The 25,294-nt window shown below is 40.2% G+C and overlaps 1 protein-coding gene across 18 annotated transcripts in view; it reads right to left on the reverse strand.

Annotated features, from left to right (window-relative positions):
* Positions 1-25,294, reverse strand: part of FHIT (fragile histidine triad diadenosine triphosphatase) — a 1,502,083-nt gene that overhangs the window by 165,234 nt on the left and 1,311,555 nt on the right. For 17 of the 18 annotated variants that reach the window (XR_001713011.2, XM_063805996.1, XM_063805995.1 and 14 more), the window contains one exon: positions 8,011-8,079. The exons of the other annotated variant lie outside the window; for it this stretch is intronic. Coding sequence is in view for 16 of the 17 variants with exons in the window: in XM_063805996.1 (XP_063662066.1) it covers positions 8,011-8,079 (69 nt within the window). In the remaining variant the exon portion in view is untranslated. The remainder of the gene's footprint in view (positions 1-8,010; positions 8,080-25,294) is intronic. 18 annotated transcript variants of the gene reach the window in all.

Consider the following 25,294-nt stretch of genomic DNA (forward strand, 5'->3'; position numbering starts at 1 on the left):
TTTGAACACTCAAGCCGGGATTCTAAACATCAGACTATGTTTCCAGGACTCTATGTCTCCAAAAGCAGGCAACTTGGAGGCCTTAGGATTCCTTCCTGCTGGCACGTGGCACATGAATGAACCTTGCTCCAAGCTAAGAGGTTACGGGATTTATTTATACAGGTTCTTTGAATTACGTGTATCATTCTTTTGTCTAAAGAATGACAGGTGATAATTTAAAAATAAAAACATTTACAAACGCTTTGGGACTTTAAAATTGTATTAATTTTTATCTTCTGTTTACCCCTAATTCTTGCTTATTTTGATTTTCTTCATTAAAAGAGAGATAAAGTTAAATGTTTGGGGGCTTTTCACTTTGGGGCCATTATAATTTACATTGAGGGAATCGTGTCAATGTTTAATTCATATCTGTTTTATCTTTACCTAGTTTATCCATTTCTGATCATAATTTATTTTTCCAGCAGTCTTTTTTTTTCTATCCTTAATCCCTATACTCTCATTTCTCTAAGTAAAATAGATTTGGAAAAACTACTGAGGTCTTGGTAGTTTGCTTTAGTAGGTTAACTCCAAACTTATCAAAACTTTTTGGACAATTTTAAGTGACTGTTTATTAATAGCTATGTCAAGAACCTTGAATGTAAACCTAAGATTTTTTTAAACACCAAAACAGCCCATTCTTCAAGCACTGTAGTTAAACTTAGGTTTCATTGCAGCAGCCACTGTGAGACTGAGAGCAGAACTGTGAGAAGCAGGTAGGAAGACAGATGGACTCCAGCAACAAGGACACCTCGGAGCAGGCATTTTCCTCCTTCACTGGCAAGCACCTTAGAGCTTTCTGATGGAATGTATCTGTTTGGAGCGAGAATTCACTGTGGAGGGTAGATAGGACTCTGCACAAGAAAGCCTGATTCGTGAAATAATGAGAGAGGACCACATGGAGTGGTTTGATAGAGTAGATTTACTATGGATGCTATGGATAGAGTGACACGTGATTAAATTTTTCTTATTTCTCACTAACATGCGATTGAACATATTCAAACAACATAGGAGAGCAATTTTGGAAAACTAATATAGGGTGGCTGACCTCAAAGCAAACTCTAGGAAAAAGCCATGGCATCCTTTGCCTTGAAGCTCAACCTGTAGATACCTGCATCCTCCTCATCAACCACTCTTCAGCCTTCTTTCATTACTTTTCCTCTTTAGTGTCCAATGACTTCATGATCTTCCTTGGAGGCTCCAGCTCACCATCACTACCATTATAGCCCTCCATGCTTCTCAACATTCCTCATTTGCTCAGCTCTAGCCTGGGCTGGGCACAGGGGCTTATGCCTATAATCCCAGTACTTTGGGAGGCCAAGCCAGGAGGATTGCTTGAGGCTAGGAGTTTGAGACCAGCCTGGAAAACATTGCGAGACCTGTCTCTACAAAAAACATTAGCCAGGTGTGGTGGTATGTGTCTGTAGTCCTAGCCACTCAGGAGGCTGAGGCAGGAGGATCACTTGAGACCAGGGGTTTGAGGCTGTAGTGAGCTATGATTGGGCCACTGCTCGCCAGCCTGGGCAACAAAGTGAGATGAGACCCTGTCTCTTAGGGGAAAAAAAAAAAAAAAAAGAGTTAATAAAATGACTAACCTGAATCATATATTGTGACAGTTAATCTTGAGTGTCAACTTGATTGGACTGAAGGATGCAAAGTATTGTTACTGGGTGTGTCTATGAGGGTATTGCCAAAGGAGATTAACATTTGAGTCAGTGGACTGGGAGAGGCAGACCCACCCTCAATCTGGGTGGGCACCATCTAATCAGCTGTCAGCATGGCTAGAATAAAGCAGGCAGAAAGTGGAAAGAGCTGACTTGCTGAGTTTTCCGGCCTTCATCTTTCTCCTGTGCTGGATTCTTCCTGCCCTCGAACATCGGACTCCAAGTTTTTCAGCTTATGGTCTCTTGGACTTATACCAGCGGTTTGCCAGGGGCTCTCGGGCCTTCAGCAACAGACTGAAGGCTGCACCGTCAGCTTCCCTACTTTTGAGATTTTGGGACTCGGACTGGCTTCCTTGCTCCTCAGCTTGCAGATGGCCTATTGTGGGGCTTCACCTTGTGATCGTGTAAGTCAATACTCCTTAATAAACTCTCCTTCATATATACATCTATCCTACTAGTTCTGTCCTGCTAGAGAACACTACTACATATATTATCTGAATATTTGTTTCTGTGAGAAAAATGGGCACAAATAACTTTTAACCAGATAAATGCTTTTCTGCTAATTTTGTTTCTCTTTTTTGAGGAACAGAGAGATTTAGCTCAGTAATAATCTGACATAGGATAGGGTAAACTAGATGCTTACCCAGCTTTCTCATTACTAAAATAGGTAGTCAAAGAGCATTCATAGATACAGAGGGAGCATGTGAGGTCATAGGTCATTAAATTAGCATTACTATATGCTTATTTGTTAGTTTTATCACATCTGGTTCTTTGAATAAAAAGTCTCCATTAATTTAGAAGAACATATCAAGTTGTTATCTTATTCTGAGTGAGAGACACCAAAGTTTTCATTCCAAAATTCTCAAACACCCAGAAACTTACCACTCAGTGGGAGGACATCAGTAAACCCAGAAGACAAAAAGCTAATTAACTGTCTCACTGAAACATTCCTTCCTTTTTGAAAAGTCAACTAGGGACCCATGGACTCTGAGCCCATTGTCAAATGGTGTGTGAAAGAGATCCAAGTTCAACAATAAATATCATCAGCAATATAATGGTTCTCTCCAGCCCTCAGGGCCAAATGGCCTGCATTTTAGCAAATTGATTTTGCTCATGAATTGTGTTAAGCCAAGCAATTGTTTCCCATGATATGCTTGAACCCACAGTTGCTTTGTCTATGAAATTCATGGTTGAATTTGTCCAATTGCTGATTGCTATTCCCATTTGCTTTAGTAATAGTCACTTCCTTCATCAGTAATGGGTTTTATATACAGTGCACAGTCACAACCATTCAATGTCACCCATAAGCATTTGATGAATTGTCCAATACAGTTATGAGAGTTGCTTATTTGGGATACAGCTAGGGTAAGTCTTACTGAGTTAATGAAATGATATGACATTAGGCCATGGGTGTTTCCTCCCCCACATTGGCTATACACACTCTTTTATCTAAGGACCCATTTGGGTCATTACCATAATCTTCATCAACTTGTCAAGATAATGAAGGGCCCATTGAGTTCAGGGAAGGCTTGGCATAATTCATGAAAATTTAAAGAACATAGATGTAGAAAGAGTTTGGGAGCTACAGATAAATAAGATCTGCATAGGCAACCACAAAGGAAGAGCTTCAGCAGACAATCTGCTTTGGAAGGGGGAGAGTTTGAGCTCAGTTTTGAGACAGAAGAGAGGCTCATACTCTGAAATGTCTAAGACATACTGCTGGAGGAACAGAAGGTGAAAACAAACTTAAAGATGATAATCAAGATTGGAAAGAAAGGAAGAGTAGCTCTCGAGCCTGCTTTCAGCAAATCCTACATCTGTATTTGTTATAGCCACACAAATCTAGGTTTGGTTGGAGGGGGCAAGTTAGTTATCAACTTCGACATGTGCCTATCAGACTTGCTTAGCAATCAGACAAGGTTTATAATTGCTTCCGCTAACCTTTCCAGAGTACCACAATTAGTAGCCTTCTGCACACTGATTTCTGACCAAAGGATTCTGTTCCATCAATGCCCCATTAAATTCACCTCAGATGGCTGATGGCACCATGTTGAAGTCTCACCCAGTGTGGCTATGAGTTAGTGAACTGACCGTCTGAAAAGCAATATACAGTCTCCTTTTAAATTATGTTAGAACTAGCAGAGAATTTCAGGTTCTTCTAGTTCAACACCTTGTTTTTTTTTAAATGTGTTCATTCATTTTCAAATATTCACTGAAGGTCCACCCTAGGCCAGATTAGATCCCTGCTCCAAAGACTCTAACACATAATTGGGGGATGCAGGTATTGAATAATAAAGTAATAAATTATGTCAAGTGTGGGAGGTGTTAAGAAGGAAATAGGTATGGTGATATGATAGAGTTACTCTGGAGGGGACAGAGGATTAACTATTATAGATGAAATCAGAGAACAGTGAAAAGTACCCTTTGAGGAGGTTCTGCACATGTATCCCAGAACTTGAAGTCAAAAAACAAAAAAAACTCACCTGGGGCCAGAGCAGTGTAAATGAATAGGCAGGGAGGTTAAACAGATGTTTTAGTTAAACAGCATGCCCAGTATACCAGACAGAAGATCCTGGGGAATAGTAATCTTTGAGCAGCAGAGAGAAGAGGAGCAGCCCATGAAATAGGCAAGGATCTTAAACTCCAATGCCTTCAGGAGCTATGCATGCACCATCAGCCAGTGAAGCAAGCCTAGGTAGAAGGCAGTCATGGCAACTGTATAGGCCTAGAGAACGAGCAATATGCCTAACAGCATTCAAACTCATTAAAAAATACTTTACAGTCACAATAAAGCAAATCACCAAAAATACTTTGCAGGCAAAAATAAAACACATGTGAAGAGGCAAGCAAAGCCCAAGGACCATCAATATGCAATGCTGAGCTGCAGGAAAAGCAGGAAGTAGGCTGGGAATGAGAAAAAAATAAATACAGTGTGGTTTCCTCTAAGTTAAAAAGAAAAGGTTTTACCTTTTATTTCCATGAACTTAACAATGAAAACAATATGTTTCACTAGGCAGTCACCCAAACATTGCAATACTAATAACAAAAAAACCCCCACTATTTGTTACAGAACTTGTAAAACCTGAAAATGGCGGTAATGATCAAATGGGTCAAATGTGTAAAGAGAGGCACCACAAATCCAAGTGGCCCATGCACTGACCAAATGTAGATATCCTCTTGAAGAATTCTGGCCATGTGCTCTGTGCTTGAGTGAATCCAGGGATGGGAAGCTCACCCCCTTGGAAGGCACTCTTTAAGTGTTCATTTTTTTTCACTTTGACCCATTATTATGGAGAGCTAATGATATCTGCCACTTTGTAGTCCGATACTCACAGATCTGCCCTCTGGAGCCACATAGAATGTATTTAATATCTTTCCACCTGCCAGCCCTTCAGATATTTGGAAACAGTGACTCTGTTACTGTCTTCCCTCTACAAGTCTTCCTTTTTCCAGGCAAAACATTCCCACCATCAATTACTCCCCAAATCTGTTTTCAGACCCAACCACCCTTCTTATGAACCTTCTTATTTGTCACTAACCATCTTAAAACAGTGCCTAGAAAGAACACAATGTTCCTAGCCAATTTATACTCTGGGGCTTCTTTAGGCATAATTTTCTATGTCTGCAGCAGTAGAAATACAATTACATTTTATGGAGCTCAGCCTCCTGCTGTTCCTGTTTCCTACCTCCCACCCTCCAAGGCAGTCTGTTTGTTGAATGTCCTGAACAGATGCATAATCTAGAGCAAGTGCTCCCATCAATATAAAGAATGCCATCCCTCATCACTCCATCGCTTCTGATTAAGATCACTTGGTCTAATGTACATTAAGTTCTATTCCAATAATGCCTGTGCGGTACTGCATGCTTTTCATGCCTCTTTCTGGACACTGGGTTATTAGATACTCAGCCTGGAGAAACATTTCCATACAAAGAGGAAGATAAAACTGAGAATGAATGGTTAAAGGCAAAGAGAAAATTGGGAATCTCACCCTTGGAAAGAATGGTAGATGGGAACATCCAATGACCTGGCTTTGAATCTGGTTCTCTATTTACTAACCATTGCTACTTAAAGAAAAATAGTAATAATAACAGTAAGAACAGAAACTACTATCTATTAACAAATTCTTGGTAAGTACCAAGCCCTGAAATAAGCCTTTCAGGCTACAATATCATATGGTTAGTAGATGCCACTGGGATTTGAACTTACTTCTGCCTGTTTCTAGACTTCAATCTCTACATAGTCTTGTACCACAATCTCCCTTAGTGGATACTGTCTGCACTACATATGACTTATACCACTGATTTTTAAAAAAAGAAAAACTCTCACAGTAATTATTTCTCCTGAGATGATCCTCCAAAATGTGGGAAGTAGAAACATGTGTTTTCTTTTCTGTGGGGCCATCAGAGCATGCAGACAAGGGCAAAAGAATAAGAGAGGAGAGAGAGGCCATACACCAACGACAGCGCTGTACATTGTGTCTCGAACTGGGCTGAAATGTAACCATGCAGCTTCATTTTAAGCACATTTGGAACATCGACAAGATTTCAAGGTGACTGTTCAGCCTAAGAAAACAGTGTTTTCAAGCACTTTTATGCTACTTTAGCAGTATTTACTAGTATATAATTCATGTGCTAATTTATTCATTAAAACAGTCGTATTTGGCAACATTAACCTTAGTTTACATTAGTGAGATTGGTATTTGTATTTTAATTACATCTCTTTATAATTACTCTATAATTCTGATTTTCTTCCAATGTGAACTAAGCCCTTATCAATCCCCAAACTGCATTCCACATCCAACAAAAAATGAGTTCAAATTATAGTTTTATAGAAAATGGCTTTGTAAAACCCAGAGAGCCTATTCCCAAAGGTAGTCATGCATCAGAGTCTCCTGGGGATTTCCTTATACAATGACTGATTCCTGAGTGCTGTGCAATCTACTTGATCAGAATCTCCAGTGACGGGACCTCCTGGGAATTGAGACCTGCAGCAACTGGTCCACAAATCAGCACTTAGGGACTGGTGACTAGACTATTTCCACTCTACACACATCCAATACAGCTCTTGGAAAACATACAAAGCACAAGATAGTAAGGGTTATCCTAAAGGCAGAATAACCAGCCACCTCACGGAATCGAATGTGTCCCAGAAACATTAATTATACGTTTCATTATTAACTGCTGACCTATTGTTCTTTATTTTCAGGGTTTGAGTTGCCGTTTTAATTTCATCACTGCAAAGAAGCCCTATAGACACACACTCACAAAAAGATGCATAGATTTTAACTGGTCCCTGGAAACGAGGTAGAGATAATCATGTGGTTTATTTGATAGAGCCACATGACAAACAATCGAGATAAACAATGTGTTTTAAAAAGCATTCTCAAAGAGTTAGAACAGGAATGTCAAATAGATGGCAAATATGATACCTCCCTCCTATCCGATGCCCTTGGCAGGCATTGCTAATCAATCACAGCATTTTTCCTTGCATCCACAAACAGCCTCAAAGTCCATTTAACCAATCACTCCAGGGCACTAGTGCTATCTAATCTGCTCTACCATGTGGGGGACATACTTTCTCCTCTTTGGCTACAATAAACAGGTAAATTGAAATCACCTTATATTTTATAACAGCCTGATCCATGACAGGCTGTATGCTCCACAAGATGGAAATGGGCATCTGAAGGTTCTCATGTAGACAGGGCTTTAGGCGCAGATCACCTGGCTCTTGCTGGTTCATGTTTGTAGTGGTTTCACACTTGTATCTTTGAATGGGAGTACTTAGAAATAAATTAACTGCTTTAATATTTATGATATGTGAGTTACACTTACTCAAACCAACCTAGTTTTTGCTCATGATAATTTAAAGTTTCACTTTGAATAAATGCTGTTGGGAAAGATAAGCTGAGTTCCAAAGTGTTTTAAAAATTAAGTGTAGTATTTGACTAAAAGAATCATATATCAATCTGCTTGATTTCCAGTGGTAGCACTGTAGGTTTTCTTCTATGGAGATTCTGGGCCATATCTCCATGCAAATATTTACTGTCCTGGTAAATGACAGGATAGAAATCACAAGGACACTTGGTTTCTGCTGGTTTTCATTTGAAAAAGAAAATCATTATAATTAATTAGTCATGGGTTCCCACGATGGCCATTCTTGACTCCTTGGCCTCTACTGCCACTTTCCAAGTCTGGCTAAATAGAATTCCATTTCAGACCATATCTAGGGTAATACTTGATCCATTAGGTTGATGTCATCCCACCAACAGTCCCCGTGATCAAACAATAAGATCAGAGAGAACAGACCCACCTCCTCATAGATGCTGTCATTCCTGTGAAAGTCTCCAGCCTTCCTGGGAAGAACATGGACGTGAACGTGCTGAAAATGTACAAGAAAGAAAAAAAATGTGATTATCTCCCCATGTATTTTTAGACTTGACAGTGATGCTCTCATGAAGCCCAATTACTCCACGATGGTTCCTGCTGGGTTATTTTTCAGAGGAAGCTGATATCCACATTTGGTAACTATACCTGAAATCTGCCGAGAACAGAGTGCACTAAGCAAGAGAGAACAACGTGGGGTATATATAAGAGTTGGAGCGAAATGCTAGAGTGTTTCAGAGTCTCTATGGAATTATTCATGGTTGTCAGTCTTGGTTGTAGTTAGCCAGTGCTTTGAAATGACAGTGCATCTTCAAAGGTGACCATCATGACTCTGAAACTGACAAGAAATAAGAATTGGCTAACAGAGAACTGCATAAGTAAAGAGCGAATGAATGAGAGTAGCAAGTAGTATGGGCAGAATTACAGACTTGGGGCTTCGAAAAATAATCATATAATAGTAATACAAACAGTTCTCATTTAGTAAGCATTTATTTCCTATGATAAGGAAAGCTCTGTGTTTGGCATTCTGTCATTTAGTACTCTTAAAAATCCTATGAGGTGGCCGGGCACGGTGGCTCATGCCTGTAATCCCAGCACTTTGGGAGGCCGAGGTGGGCGGATCACGAGGTCAGGAGATCGAGATCATCCTGGCCAACACGGTGAAACTCCGTCTCTACTAAAACTACAAAAACAAAAAATTAGGAGGCTGAGGTGGGAGAATGGCCTGAAACCAGGAGGCGGAGCTTGCAGTGAGCTGAGATCGCGCCACTGCACTCCAGCCTGGGCGACAGAGCGAGACTCCTCAAAAAAAAAAAAAAAAAAAAAAAAAAAAAAAAAAAAAAAAAAAAAAAAAAAAATCCCGTGAGGCAAGGTCTACCATGATTTGCATTTTACAGAAGAAGATATCAATGTTTGGTGAGGCCAGGGCGCCACAGGAAGTAAAAGTCAGCACCGGAAATGAGGTTGCCTGGTTTTTGCTCCCACGTGTTTCATTAGCACATGCACTGATTCTGCGAACTTAATCTTTTAAATAGCCCATTTCTCTAGTCTACTAAAGCACCCAGGTAATATACATAGCAATGCTATTATGCAATGATGGTGAATCAGGGCTCAGAGCATATCTAATTCAATATATTCTTCAAAGCTAAACTGCCATTTGAAAGTTTTACTTTCCAAATAGCCTCTATTGTACCTCGGCTGAAGTTAAACCTCATTTCTGCCCTTGAGCTATGTTCCACTTTTATTACAAACCGTGGGGAGGAATGTGAAAATGAAGAGCTTAAATAGAGAGAGGCAGACAGAGGGTCAAACCTCATCCCCGATCACCCACCCCTTCCTGATTACTGCGATCGGGTTCCGAGGCTCCAAAAGGCCTCAAGAGAACGTAAGATTAAGTGTCCCTGTGGCTTCGCTGTACAAGGAGGGGGAAAATGACACGCTATTAAAGCCGAGGCAGGGTGCAACGTGGTCCAAGGTGAATGAAGCAGAGAGGAGCTTCAAAGCAGCCCCTGAGCACAGTTCCCAAAGAGTGACACGCTTTTGCCAGAATATTCGCCAGTCAATGATAAAGCCAGTCACGGATCTCTCAGGAACTGGGCCAAGTGTGTATTTCAGTCACAAAGATTACGTGAGCATGGAGAGAGAAAGTGAAAGAACAAACAAGGAAAAAATAAATCACAAACTACCCATGAAACCAAATTCTTAGGAGGAAGCCAGGCAGGTGGGCCTGGGCTGAAATCTATTGAAATCTCTAGATGGGCTGACTTAAAAGCAAAACCAGGAAAATAAGGTAGTACAAGGATACAGACAACCCTTAGAAGGAGCCTTCACTCACTCTTTAATTCCAGAATCTCCTGCTATCCTTTCTTCTTCTCCTCTTTTTCTCCTTTCTTCTTTCTGTCCCCCTCCTCTTTTCTTCCCCTCTTCCTCCCTCCCATCCATCTTTCATCATCTCCCTTATACATTCTAGGAAGTTCCAGACCAGTGTCTTCCAGTCAAACTTCCTAACACAAATCTTGGACCTACCACAAACTAACTGTGGGACCTTGTCTCACAGTCTATGTGTCAGTATCTTATCTATATGGGGATTATAATGGTTGCTACCTCACAGGGTTGTTAAGAGGATTAAGTCTGCTAACCATGTGCTGAGCATTCAGCTTTGCATGTAGTTAGTACTCATTACCTAGAACTGTACAAGAATTAGTTTTATTATTTAAAAAAACAAATTTAAACCTGAAGACCAAGTAGACATCACATTCAGGGATTGATTTCTGCACCAGCAAAAAAATAAAATAAAATAAAATAAAGATATTAAGAAGCTCCTTGAATGAGGGCATTGTTCAAGCATCTCTTTTGTGAAAGCTGGTTTCTGTGGCTTTGACTAGCCATTCTCAATCTTCCACCTGTACTTGGGGCTTATTAAAATGCAGACAGCAGGGCCCTAAAAGTCTGCATTTCTAACAAGCTCCCAGCTGATGCTGGTCTAATGCCACACTTTGAGAACCACTGGCTTACAATATCCACCTGGTTTCTTACCTTGCTTCTGCCAGTGTGGGCACTGAGGTCACTTGCTGTTTTGCCTGCCCTACTGCATTATGTGTAGACTCTTTGTCTCTTTTCTTGTTTTTTCCTCTTTTTTTTCCTTCTTTCCTTCTATCTTTTCTCTTTTTTCTTTTCCTTCTTCTTTCCCTCCTTCCTTTTTATTTTTTTCCCTTCCTTTCCTTCTTTTCTCTCTCCCCACAGAATCTCACTCTGTCACCCAGGTTGGAGTACAGTGATACAATCAGAGCTCACTGCAACCTTCAACTCCCAGGCTCAAGAGAGCCTCCTGCCTCAGCCTCCCAAATGGCTGGGACTACAGGTGCATGCTACCACATCAAGCTAACTTTTTTTCATATGTTTAGCAATGGAGTTCTCACTATGTTGCCCAGTCTGGTCTCAAACTCCTGGCCTCAAGCAATCCCCTCTCCTCAGCCTCCCAAGTAGCTGAGATTACAGCTGTGAGCTACTATGTCCAGTATGTGGAGACATCTTTCTGAATGCTTCTCTGGCTTTCTGCACTCTGACCACTCTCCTTGCGTGGTCCTCAGGAATATGCCTGTTAGTATCCACTACTAACATATGGTGGGTTGCGAACCTGCACTTGGGAACCTCCAGGGTCCAGGTCTATCCCCCGCCTACTTTTCTTTACCCTCGTCTTCTGGGTTTAGTTCAGGGCTATCTCTATAGGCTGTGTTACCACTAAGTTCTAGAAAAGCCACTCTTGATCACTGGTAACCACTTGAAATTCGCCGTGACACACTGAAACCGTAAACAGCTCACTGTACAGGTGGTTTTTTCCCGAGGGCATAGATCTCAACCCACCCTGATATCGTGACATAAATTCTTAAGTGACAGGCTGATCACACGATGCTGACAACCCACTCAGCTTCTCAGAACAGGGAAATCATGACAAAGCCAGCTCAAAGCCTCATTGCTGTGAAAATATACCATCACTATGGACTTCTAATAGAACGACATTCTGATAAAAACGCTATGAATAGCAGAGATGAGGATAATTTGATATAATCTGTTCTTACTGCCTTCATATTAAGCTGTGGTGATCACAACTTACTTTTCTAAGTGCCAACAAAACATCTATTTAATAAAAGCCTTCCACAAATTTGCTAGGGGTTGCAGTTTAGCTGCTTGAGCTAGAAGAGTATCTTTTTAAAGTCCCATGACACATTCCACACCAAAAATGTTTTCATGGTCAAATAACATTTCACAATGCTCATTAGCACATTAAAGTATGAGAATTTCCACACAGAAGATGCTTGTTTAACTTCATCTAATCCAGCATTCTAGAAACTTATTTGATTGTGGAGTCCTGATTTTCATTCATGTAACACTTCTGTACACTTTTCTAAAGTATACATTAATTCACTCAAAAATATCTATTTCTAGGTGCTATTCTAGGAACCAGGGATACGTTAATGGACAAGACAAAGCCTCTGTCCCCATAGAGCTTATATTCCAATGGGTGATGCAGAAGATAAGTAAGGAAATGACTATACATTCTAATTTTGGATAGAAATAAGTGTCCTGAAGAAAAACATAATGGTATAAGGTAAATACTGAGCACTGGGCCACTCTAACGTTTGAAGTTTGGGAAGAGAAGTAGGACTCAATTTAAGGCTGTAGTAAGGAAAGGAGCAAAATCAAGAGGGGGTAAGTTCCAACAGCCCAGAGAACAAATTTCAAAGAGTGTATCACTAACGGTGTGAAATGTTTTTGAAAGCTTGAATTGTTTCAGTAAGGCTAGGAGAACAAAATTTAAAACCCCATGAAAAGATGCTCCACATTATTAGTCATTAGGGAAATGCAAATCAAAACCACACTGAGCTACTTCATACCCACTAGAAAGGCAATAATCAGAAGACACACAATAACAAGCATTGGCCAGAGTGTGGAGAGCTGGAACCCTCCTACACTACTGGGGATGTAAAATCACACAGTTACTTTGGAAAACAGTTTGGCAGTTCCTCAAAAAGTTGAACATGGAGTAACCATGTGACTCAGAATTCTGATCCTAATACATACCCAAGAGAACTGAAGACATATGTCCACACAAAAACTTGTACGTAAATTATTCACAATCACCAAAAAGTATAAACAACCCAAATGACTATCAACTAATCAATGGTAAACAAAGTGCAGTATATGAAGACAATAGGATATGATTTGGCCATAAAAAGGAGTAATGTGCACTGAGTGAAAGCATCATGCTCAGGGAAATAAGCCAGACAAAAACGGCCACATATTGTACCATGCCATTTATATGAAAAAGCCAAACGAGGCTGAGTCATAGAGAAAGAAAGATGTGTGGTTGTGAAGAGGGATGCAGGGTAACTGCTAATGGGCACAGGGTTTCTTTTGGGCTAATGGATACGTCCTGGAATTATATAGCAGTGATGGTTGCACAACTTTGTGACAATACTAAAAGAATGAACTGTATATTTTAATAGGGTTTCTTTTATATTATGTGAATTATATCTCAATAAAGCTATTACTTAAAAAAAAAAAAAACTGAAGGCCGGGTGCTATGGTTCACGCCTGTAATCCCAGCACTTTGGGAGGCCGAGGCGGGCGGATCACGAGGTCAGGAGTTCGAGACCAGTCTGACCAACATGGTGAAACTCCGTCTCTACTAAAAATACACAAAAAGTTAGCCAGGCGTGGTGGCACATGCCTGTAATCCCAGGTACTCGGGAGGCTGATGTAGGAGAATCACTTGAACCCGGGAGGCGGAGGTTGCCGTGAGCCGAGATCGTGCCACTGCACTCCAGCCTGGGCGACAGAGCAAGACTCTGTCTCAAAACAACAACAAAAACAAAAACCCAAAACTTAACTGCAGTGGGTTTCAGAGCAAGCAGGAGGTGAAATAGAGACAGCATGCAGTGCCATCATTTTTAGAGGCTCTGCCTCTTCTGCGCTGTCTCTGCTCCTTCCTCCATCTCTTTGAACACATCTCTTCTGCCCATACTCACCTGAGGATTGCCAGTGTGGTTGTACCGATATCCTTTTTCCTTCTCAGAATATATTGTAATTCAATTCTAAGGGATAGAAACACGGCTCATGGCGGGGGAAAGAGCAAGGAAGGCTGAAGAGCTACCCTGCTCCACAGCTGGTGTCCTGCAACCTCCACCAGTTGGCCCTGTGTGAATCCTTCTCCCTCACATGTGCCAATGAGCAACTGCAGAAGGCAGGTCTGATTCTAAAGAATAACAGACGATACTGTGGTAAAAAGATAATGGCCACCTTCAAAGTTATCCATGACCTAATCCCTGACCTGTGATTATGTTAAGCTACAAAAGATAAATTATGGCTGCAAATGAATTAAGGTTATTAAGCAGCTGACCTTAAGACTGGGAGAGGTATCATAGATTTTCCAGGTTGCCCCAATGTCATCAGGAGTCCTTAAAACTGGAAGAGGGTGAACATCATCAAAATTGTAAACTTTCTACTTCAAAGGCCACAAGCAAGAATGTGAAAAGCCAAGCCAGAGACTGGCAGAAAGGATTTACAAATCACCTATCTGATAAGGGAAGTATATCTAAAATACATAAAGAAATACTTACAACTAAGTAATAAAAAGACAAAAATCCTAAGTAAAATGGGCAAAGGATATGAATAGACATTTCTCCAAAGAGGATGGATAAATGAATACATGAAAAGATGCTCAACATCCTTAGCCCAAAACCACAATGACAATACCACTTAACACATACTAGGGCAACTGTAATAAAAAGGACAGATAGGCCGGGTGCAGCGGCTCACGCCTGTAATCCCAGCACTTTGGGAGGCCAAGGCGGGTGGATCACAAGGTCAGGAGTTCGAGACCAGCCTGGCCAATATAGTGAAACACTGTCTCTACTAAAAATACAAAAATTAGCCAGGCATGGTGGCACACACCTGTAATCCCAGCTACTCAGGAGGCTGAGGTAGGAGAATCTCTTAAACCTGGGAGGTGGAAGTTGCAGTGAGCCGAGATTGCGCCACTGCACTCCAGCCTGGGCGACAGAGTGAGACTTCATCTCAAAAAAAAAAAAAAAAAGACAGATAATAACAAATGCTGGCAAGGAAGTGGAGAAATTGGAACCCTTGTACAAGCTGGTGCAGATGTAAAATGGTACGGCTGCTTTAGAAAAGTTTCTGCAGTTCCCCAAAAGGTTAACAATAATGTTACCATATGACCCATGCACTGCCTCCAGCAATTTGTTATAGCAACAAGTAGAGAATGCATACAGACGCCTTGATATTTTTAATGCATAGTTTATACATTTTTCTTATCTCTACAACACCTCTGTGAAGTATTATTCTACCACTTTTATAGGTAAGGAAGAGACAAAATTTTCCCTCAGCAAGACTCAGAAATCTTCACGTATTGTTTTTTTGTTTGTTTGTTTGTTTGTTTGTTTTTGAGACAGGGTCTCACTCTGTCACCCAGGCTGGAGTGCAGTGGCACGATCTCGGCTCACTGCAACCTCCGCCTCCCAAGTTCAAGTGATTCTCCTGACTCAGCCTCCTGAGTAGCTGGGACTACAGGAGCACGCCACTATGCCCAGCTAATTTTTTTGCATTTTTAGTACAGACGGGGTTCCACCATGTTGGCCAGGCTGGTCTCAAACTCCCGACCTCAGGTGATCATGCCCAGCATCTATTGTTCTATGTTTGGATAATCACCAACGGCTCTCAACTTGGAATGACCAAATGTGATGTAACAATAAGATTGTTTCCATTTGCTGAATACCAACATCAAAAACTTACAGCATAGAAAATCTGGAAGAGACAGAAAAACACACAGGAGAAAATTTAGATCACCAGTTAATCTCACTACCAAGCAATAACAACCCTTTTCTTCATGTAGAGTGATACAAATATGATACACGCTTTTTTTTTTTTTTTAGTCTCAATTGCCCCAGACAAAAACCCTGAAGCAAGGATGAGAGTGCAAGTAGTTTATTTGGTGGATGATCCCTGGAAACACGAGTAAGGGAAGGAAACAGGAAAGGAAAGGAGGCCAATATAGGATGTGTGATCAAGTGAGTTATTATTTCATGTGACTGGAGCTTATAAAACCTGCTAGAGAACTCTGAGAACCAGTGAAGAATATGCATCCCAGAGTTATCCCAGCCAAGGGGTGAAGGAACTAGCATATTCATACACCAACTTTTGTCCTCACTGGTTGAGAACTGCTCCTGGGGAGACATCAATACTCCAGAACTTCTGCCTTCTCCCACCTGGAGAGTGAGAAAAGCCAGGTTTCCAGGGTCAGTCAAATGCAAGTCAGGCTAGGTAGGATGCATTGCAGCCATGGTGGGTGGGGGTAACACAATGTGGGCAGAGCACAGACCCCACTTGTAGCAATGCTTTGCACAGTGCTGTCTCATTTCTGACACCTGGAGTCTCATAATTTGCTGCTGAACCGAAAGTTCAAGTATTTAGTCTCCTTTTCATGGGTGAGATACCAGGCAGATAAAGATCTGGTTAGAGGTTCTTAAACTGCAAATCCCAAAGCCCTAGAGCTTCCAGAACAAGCCTGGTATGGCCAAGGAGCAGCTCATGATGGAAGTAAGAATGGGGCACCAGAAAGGGCGGCAGGCTTCAGTTCCCCCTCCGTGATTCAAACAGAGCAGCTCTGTTTTATCTGTTTCTATGTTGGGATCCCATGCACGATTTCATTTGCAAAAAGAATTTATTACTAAAACAAACAAACAGAAAATCTTTGAAAACTACTAGGATTAGAATTAGGAAACGTTGGGGGGTGGTAAGAGTGATTAATTTCTTCATTTCACAGAAGAGGAGAGTGGCTTTTAGAAGACCAATAACAAAGCAATGGCAGGGCTGGGACTGGAACCTTGAGAACCCCGAAACCCTGACTTGTGTTCCAGTGCTTTCTACCTCATCTTGCCCATCCTACCTTTCCCAGATCTCAGAAAGGTAGAAGCCCCTACAATTAAGCAGTTTGGTGTTCAGTCACTGGAGATGGGTGGCCAAGGTTCAGATCCTACCTATTCTTTTGACTGAGTCAATTCCTTAACTTCTTTCATATTCCCTCATTTATCAAGTGGGCATAAAACCAGTATCCCAACGCATAAGACTTTTATACCGATTATGTGAAATACATAGGTAAAGTGCTTAAGCTAATGCTGCACATTCTGAATATTCAGTCAATTCCAGCAGTGACTATATTACAGGACATTAGTTTTAAAAATAATTTTGACAACCTGCTTCTGTTCTAAACCAGAAGGCTTAATTCTACGGTGAGCCTTGCTGAATGTATTCTACTTCATCCAGACCATCACCAACCCCAAAGCTGTGTGTTCTACATGGCTGGATTTTGCCTTTCTTGATTTGGGGAGGCCTCATCTTCTGCAACTAAGTCGAGTCAAGGGTCAGCATGAAATTACTGACAGCCACTTAGTTCTAAAATAAATGTCACTGGAAGTAATGCCACTTACAGGACTTTGAGGACACCTCAGCATGATCAACTCAAGAATCAAATTAGTGGCCTGTCAAAATGCACAGGCACACTGATGGTTTCTGATGCTACTGTCAATGAGCTCCTTCACTTAGAATATTAGCAATGCTCAGGCAGTTGGTATGCCTTTCAGGAAACAGAGGAAACATAGTGCTTTTCATGTGTTCAAAGTGTCCCAATCAAGTTGGGAAACTTCGAGGAAAAAAATAAAATAAAAAAAATTCAGTTTAAACGAAAAAAATACACAGAAAACACCTCCTAGAATTTGTGGAGACTCTGTTGAGTTTCGTGGCTTAACAATTGTGTTTTTAAGTCATACATCACTGGTGGTGCTCCAATTGTGAGTTATAATAATATATCATAAGAGGGATGGTGATCTCCTGATATATGGGTGCCATACATCTTCTAAGCACCATGGCTTTGATGATGTATTGCTCCAAACCACAATGAGAGTTTAATGGAGCTTTTAGCAGCCAGACAGCTTTAAATTTCAAATTTTCAAAAATTAAGATCTTTTCAAGTAAAAAAAAAGCAAGATAATGGAATCTGATGCTATATAAAGTGTCACTGAACTCTGAGAGCCTGGGTATATGCCTTTTCCTTTTGGCTTTGAGCTCACAAGGTGGAAATCATTGGCAAGTTCTTCAATTCCTCCTCCATGAGCACAGAGGCGAGCAAGTGTCAATGCATCCATTTTGCCAATCAATTTCCCCCATCTTCCACACTGCAAGCCTGAGTAGCTCATCATCATCCCAAAGACTGGATCGCATAAAATGCTGTGATAGGCATTGGATAAACCCAGGAGAAGTTATTTTTTATTTTTTATTTTTTGGTTTGTTTTAAAGAGCTCTTCCACTGAGATTCAGAACAAAAAGAACAGATAAAAAGTAGATAGACTTCCTTCCTCATTGCTCTCAAACTCAAAACAGGGCATGTAGGAAGAAAACATGCCTTGTCTAGCATTTGTCTTTGTAAAGCAAAGGAAGCATTGATTGCAAATGAGGAGAAAGAGGGGAATGGCATATGGGCTTCTCATCCAGAGTAGGAAAGGGAGCTGTTGTCATAGTTCTGTCACCTTTCCTATTTTAACGATGTGTTTATAAGACGGTAATGTGGCTTATGAGAATGTACCCACTTCGTTTAAAAACCACTCACTTTTGGGGGCAAAGTAATCACAATCAATTAAGAAAACAGGTGTTGAGAGAACTCCTCCCTTTTTTTTTAAATCCTACTGCAATAAACAGAACAAAATGAGAAATCTTCCTACTGTTTGTGTAATAGACCTAAACAGGAACAGTGAGAGACGATTACATTTCAAGTGGCTTCTTCCATTTTCCTTTACTAAGTGAATTAAAGGAAAGAATAAGAGTAGTTACTGCCATGTGGAGGGAAACATCTGGGCATAAGGAATTAACAGTCTTCCCTCCCATTCTCCTATCTCTAATTTTTTGCTCCTTGGGCTTCCTCCAGTAGATTCTAAGTCCCAAATTACTGTAGATATTTTGCACCCGGCTCCCTCCTTGACCACTTCCAAAGGGCAAAAACATCTTATTTCCACCAAAGAAAACCAATGGCTGTCTCAAAAAGAAGTGCCAGGCTTCTTTTCTCCCGTAGTAGTAAGTTAACTATATAATCTGGGTAACAAAGACATGGAAATAAATGCATCACCCACTATTCTGAGGCTGTCAGTTGAAAGATGTGAATGAGGCAGGCTTTGCATCTAGAGAAATGTGGGTTCTTTCACGGGCTGGTAAATAAATCCCCCAAATTCAGTCCTCTTCTTCTCTATAAAGAGAATACTGACACAACACTTAATTATTTCTTTCACATAAGCCAAAAAGCTTTACTTACGTATTTATAGTAATAGCACACCATTCATCCACCCACCATTTTTAAGTCATTATCAGTTATAAAACTTGCTGCCATTTACATAAGAATATTATATGTTGGAGTGGTACTTAGTACTGTATATTATCACATCCTCACCGAAACACTAAAAAATAGAAACTGTTGTCTCCTTTTCTTTCAGTAAGCACACTGATGCTTACTGGAATTAAATAAATTGTGCAAGCTCACCAAGCTGGCAAAAGTGGCCGAGTTAAGATTCTAAGTCAGGTTGATGGGATGTCAAGCGTAATCTGTATTTTGCTATGCTCCTTCCTGAGTAAATAACTAATGTCTGGGTGACCATATGCCCCAGTCTGTTTGGAACCATCCAGCTTTAGGCCTGCAGGTATGAACAGGCCAGTGTAATAACAAACAGCATCTTCTTTCACTCTCCTAAGTTCTGCTGTGGACAATAAATTATATGGTCTCCCTAACTAGTAGTATAGTTCATGCCAGGAAATTTTATTTCTGCTGATTCTAACTATTCTCATCTGCAGATAGCAGGGGAAAAACAAAGAAGAAAGGAAAGAAAGAAGGCTCTGTGAAAGTTTTTAAAGAATGGGCTACTAACTCTTATCTATCAATACCTTTCATGAAACCTCCAACATGTTCAGAGTAGAGCACTGGGAGGGAAAAGAAATACTTTAGACTAAAACAGGGCCCTCAAGCTCTAAAGAAAAAACCTCAAGCATGCTAGAAACCTCTCCAGTTGAGCATTCTTTGCTTATTATCATCACAAGAGGCAACGGTAATAGCTGTTGCTATTTATTAAGCTCTTACTATATGCCAGGCACCATATGCCAGGAACTGAGCTAAGCACTTTCTTTGTAAGATCTCAATTATTTATCATAAAACTGCATGATAGATATAATCCAAATTATTATCATCATTAATTTATAGATGAAGAAACTAAGGCTGAGGAACATGGAATGAGTAGGTCTGCCCGATTCCAACATCCAAGTGTGATACTACTATCAACACTCTGGTACAGTTGAACACAGCCTAGTAAAAGTTCTAAGCCCACTGCCCCTGCACCCCCTGCTATTCAACCTTATGATATTAAGCTCTTCTGCAAGAGGGGCCCATTAGAGAGAATGGACTTCTAACAAATTGAGATCAATCTTGTACAAATATTCTGTATTATCTTTTGGCTTCTGATTGGTTTTCAGTGACATAACAGCTTTAAATTCTTAAAGCTATTTAATGAGAAGACAGTAGATGTATTAGTCTGTTCTCACACTGCTAATAAAGACATACCTGAGACTGGGTGATTTATAAACGAAAGAGGTTTAATTGATTCACAGTTCCACCTGGCTAGGGAGGCCTACAGGAAACTTACAATCATGGCAGAAGGGGAAGCAAACATATCCTTCTTCACATGGGGGCAGCAAGGAGAAGAATGAGTGCCCAGTGAAGGGGAATCCCCTTATAAAACTATCAGATCTCATGAGAACTAACTCAGTATCATGAGAACATGATGGGGGAAACTGCCCCCATGATTCAATTTTCTCCACCTGGTCCCACCCATGACACATGGGGATTATGGGAACTACAATTCAAGATGAGATTTGGGTGGGGACGCAGCCAAACCATATCTGTAGAATTTATAATCACTTCCTCTAGAGAAGTTGACAAACCTAACCAAGACCTATAAAACCAGGATAACTCCAGATTTAGGGCTCTCAGATGAGGTCATCTCTACTGCCTTGGGTTATGGACAGGTAGAACCCTGGGAAGATCATTCCAAGATAGAGTCTTCCTGTTCAGTTAGACATGCAGGAGCTCAAAGGTTCTTGTAAAATTGCTTCTGCTTGCTGCTGGGTGGGAAGGGACAGTGCCTTAGTAATGTCTCCATCTGAAAACGTATGAAAGTTTCAAAATGACTTTTAGGAGATACAGAGGATGTTTCAAGATTTGTCACCCTTGTGCTTCTCAGCTGTTGTTGTAGTCACGGAGTTTTTGTCACCCTTGTGCTTCTCAGCTGTTGTTGTAGTCACGGAGTTTACAGTACATGTGCTTGGTAGAAAAAATTATAAGTGTTCTTCCTTCCATGTGGAGTTCCTTTCTCTTTCCTTTTCTTCCTCTGAGTTTTAAAGAGCATGCTCAAATGCCACCTCCTTTGTGTACTCTTCAGACTCTTTCAGGCTTTTCTGATTCATTATACGTATGTCCATGACAGCTTTTTACCACAAAGTATAAGTAATTACAGGTTTTCTCTTCCACTAGTCTGGAACTCTGGGCTATTTATTACTTATTTTTCCCCTGATCATTTCTTTTCCCTAACCCTAGGTTCCTAGGTTAGAAGACATATCTTCTAAATGTTGAATGGATGGATGAACGGATGGATGGGTGGGGTGGATGGGTGGTGGATGGGTGAATGGATGAATAGATGGATGAGTGGGTGGGTGGATGGGTGGGTAGCTAGGTACATGAGTGGGAATGTGGACAGATAGGTGCATGGATGGATGAATGGATGGTTAAAAAATAGACAACTACACTCCTCTTAATTTCTTAGCTTGCTTAAAAGAAGAAATATATGCACTGATTTTCTTCGCCATTCTTGTCATTTTCTTTTGCTTGAAAGTTCTTGTGTGTACAAAGATATGGTCTATGAAGAGCCATTATGATCACATTGTACACACCTTTCTTCCCCATTGAAAAGTATCTTTTTACCAAAATGTAAGTTTGAAGTTCTTGTGTTTCTAGCCTCACATAAATCCCTTTTAAAAAACTCCTCAGATATGCTCAAGTGTCTGGAGAAATAGCTTATCCTAAAAACAGTCAGCATTGCAAGGGTTGCCAAGGGGATATATTTGTTCTTCAGTATTAACTTCATTAAGAGCTACTGTGGTTCTCTCTCAGGAGAGAAGAAGAAACCTAACCTTTCTTTGGATATCTTCTGATCTTTACAAATTATTTCCAGGGTGCTGTCTTTGTTAGACAAAATATCAAGAATATCTATTTTTTTATTTATACATCATATCAGAACATTAATTTGTAGAGTGATTCCCTCTGGGTGCCTTTCTGTTGGGTACACAAAAAAAGGATTTGGATGCAAATGAAACAATGATAGCATTTTTCCTTGTCTTACTCATTTTGTGACAAATGCACATTGCTTTACTGTTTGCTATACACATAATTACAGTTCTTTAATTTATGTTTCAATAAAATGTATAATAACAAACATTTACTGCTCCATGAATAAACATTCGAGTGAAGCCTCTAATGGAGGTTACACGTTTCGAGGCAGCTCTATGGCTTTTTCAGAAATCTGCCTTCTACTTAATGAGGATCATTTCCATAATCTGTGCATTATTGCTTAAGCCTCCCTTTAAAACATTTCAAAATGCAAAAATTTGTGAAATATGATCAGTCCAAAGGGAAAAAAATGTTAAGGGAATTAGCAACTTGTCCTGTTAAAGGGACAGGACAAGCTTTCATGTCCCTCCAGAGACAGTAACATAGTAATTATGGAGACAGCACTTCCTAATTATCTCACTAGCTGAGCGCAATACTACTGTGGTTTTTGCCTCTAAGATCTGGTTTAAATAAAAGTGATAAGAAACCTGGAGAGGTCAGCCATGAAGGACAAGCTTGTGCTAATTCTCTTTCCAGTGCTAACAAAGAAACCAGAAAGTAGAACCAGAAATTTGGGGAAGGTCAAGATACCTGTGGTATGGACATTCCTGGATGTAGAGACAGACAAATGGTTTGATTAAAATGGTCACCCCAAAGTAACTGAATTCAGACAAAAGCCTATGCTGAGCTTTATGTCGATGGTGTCACACATTATTTTCAGTGTGTTATTTCTTAGGAAAATTACTTACATAATTTTATGTCATTATCACTTTAAAAGGTTAATCTATTTCAGATAATCTTTGCAAATTGTGTTCTAAAAAGCAGGTGCTTTTAAAAATAACTAAAACATGATGACATATTTCTTTTTTCTTTGTCCAACAGCTATGGCTGGGTTGTTTAAGTAGAGAGAAAAAAAGATGCCAGGAGAAATGAAGGAACAAAGGATCCTTCACAGTGTGATAAGATACAGATAGTCAGCCTCTGCAGAGCGGTGATGAAATGTGTTAAAAGTGATGGCTGTCACTTCATGACATGTCAGCGTGCTTTATTGGTGGGTTGGCACAATTTATTTAAACATCATCAGGAGGGACTCATTTTGGTGTAGTTGGAAGTTGTGTTTCTTTAGTGTGAATAAATATCTCTGGGCCCATGTGCAACATTTTAAAACTGTGCTGTTGTTTACTGTGGGAATTGGAGCAAGGAGCTAAGAGTTCCAAAGTGAAGCTCTCCTTCTCCCACCATTTTATGATTTGCTATAAGTAATTTGCTCCTTGCTTTGACCGTTACTACAAAATCTTTCAAAGGAACATTATTCTCCTTAACAGGGGCTAAATTTAAGATTTTTCATCATTCAATATTGCTATTTTCACATGTGACTTCAACAAAATAAAACATTTGGCATAAATAGAATTTAGTGTGATCCAAATCCTGCTTTTCTCTTGGTACATATGCTTTGTTGCTTCTTGACATTCCTGAATTACAAAGTATTAAGCAGAATCATCTTTTTAAGGGTTACATTTTCCTTCTAACTCAAGTGAGCAGGTATTTATGTCAAAGTCACACATTTAAAAATGACATCCTCTTCCAGGATGGGGCAAATCTCAACCTACAGGGCTGCCAAGTGGAGCTGCAACTTTTTGCAAGGGTTCTACCCAGATGTGCTACAAGTCCATATTACCTTTGAAATCACCATCTTGTAAAGATATCTGCACCCTCATGTCCATTGCAGCATTATCTATAGTAGTGAAGATATACAAACAATGTAAATGTCCATCAAAGGACAAACAGATTAAAAAATGGTATATAATAAATACAATGAATACTATTCGGCCTTAAAAATTAAGAGAGTCTGTCATTTGCGCCAACAAGGATGAACCTGGAAGACATACACTAAGTGAAATAAACCAGACACAGGAAGAAAAATATAACATGATCTTACTTAAATGTGGAATCTTAAAGTAAAATATATAGAGATAGAGAATAAAACAGTGGTTATCAGACTGCGGTGGAGGTTGGGAGGGCAGAATGGGGAGATACAGGTCAGAGAATAGTAAGCAGCAGATTTGTAGGAAGAACCAGTCTAGAGATCTAACATACAACATGAAGACTGCAGGTAAAACTGTACTGTATTTGGGATTCCTGCCAAATGAGTATACTTTAGTTGCCCTTGTCACAAAAACAAACACCCAAACAAAAAAGTGAGTAACTATGTAAGATGATGAATATGTGAATTTGCTTCATTACATAACTATTTTACTATTTTGTATATATGTCTTAACGCCATGTTGTATACCTCAAATACACACAATAAAATTTATTTAAAAACCAACGAAAAAGCACATTCCCTTCATAAATGAGATTCTTTTCAAAATAAGTTTGAAAATATACATTGTAAAATATACTAGAAAAACCACCCCCTAACTAACTCCCCACAACCCAGGAGCTCTGATTTGATAGCTTAAGACAGGCTAAATGACTCCGATTAGGACAATGAGCCCCAGTTTTATGGGGACCTCCTAAATCATATCTCGGCTTGGGTCTAGAATGATGGTGCTGGGAGCACCCAGAGAGCTGCATATCATCTCAGCCCAGCTTCCACACAGGGAGCCAGAGAGATTTGTGGGACCCTGTCTGGTGGCTTTGAGGCACAAACGATGAATACTGCTAAAGCAATAACAATAAAAGAGGCAATAGACAGTGGGGGAAGCCCCAGCACCAACCCTCATTTTTCTCATAATATACTCTGTTGTACAATGAGACAGAGTGATTCCATAGGTACCGGCCAGAAATTATATGAAAAATTGATCATGTTTCTTTTTCTGGGTGATATCAGTGATTGAGGCCCTTGATTTATGTTGGCCAAACTTTTTCAGTGCAGAATGGAACCCTTCCTAACTTCAGTCTATGTGGCTCACACAGACTGGCCATTAACAGAAGACACACTGCATCATACCATTTAGTCAGGACCCTACACTAACAGAGGGAACTGCAGCAGAGTCTTAATAGCAACTCCAATTTGCCAGGAATCTCACCACCGATCAGAAATTTACAATGGCGGAGACCTTTTAGGAACTTTCAGCATGGATGCTCCCTCAAGGTGTGGGTCAGAATTTGCGGTGCAGGAGGTGAGGTGAGGTGAATAGTTTATAATGATTTTTCTATGCCTTTTAACCTTTGGAATTAACATTTGGTCAAGAAAGCCATTTGAAGGCTAAGTGTGTAC

This window comes from Pan troglodytes, chromosome 2, assembly GCF_028858775.2.
Source record: "Pan troglodytes isolate AG18354 chromosome 2, NHGRI_mPanTro3-v2.0_pri, whole genome shotgun sequence".
NCBI classification, from domain to species: Eukaryota; Metazoa; Chordata; class Mammalia; order Primates; family Hominidae; genus Pan; species Pan troglodytes.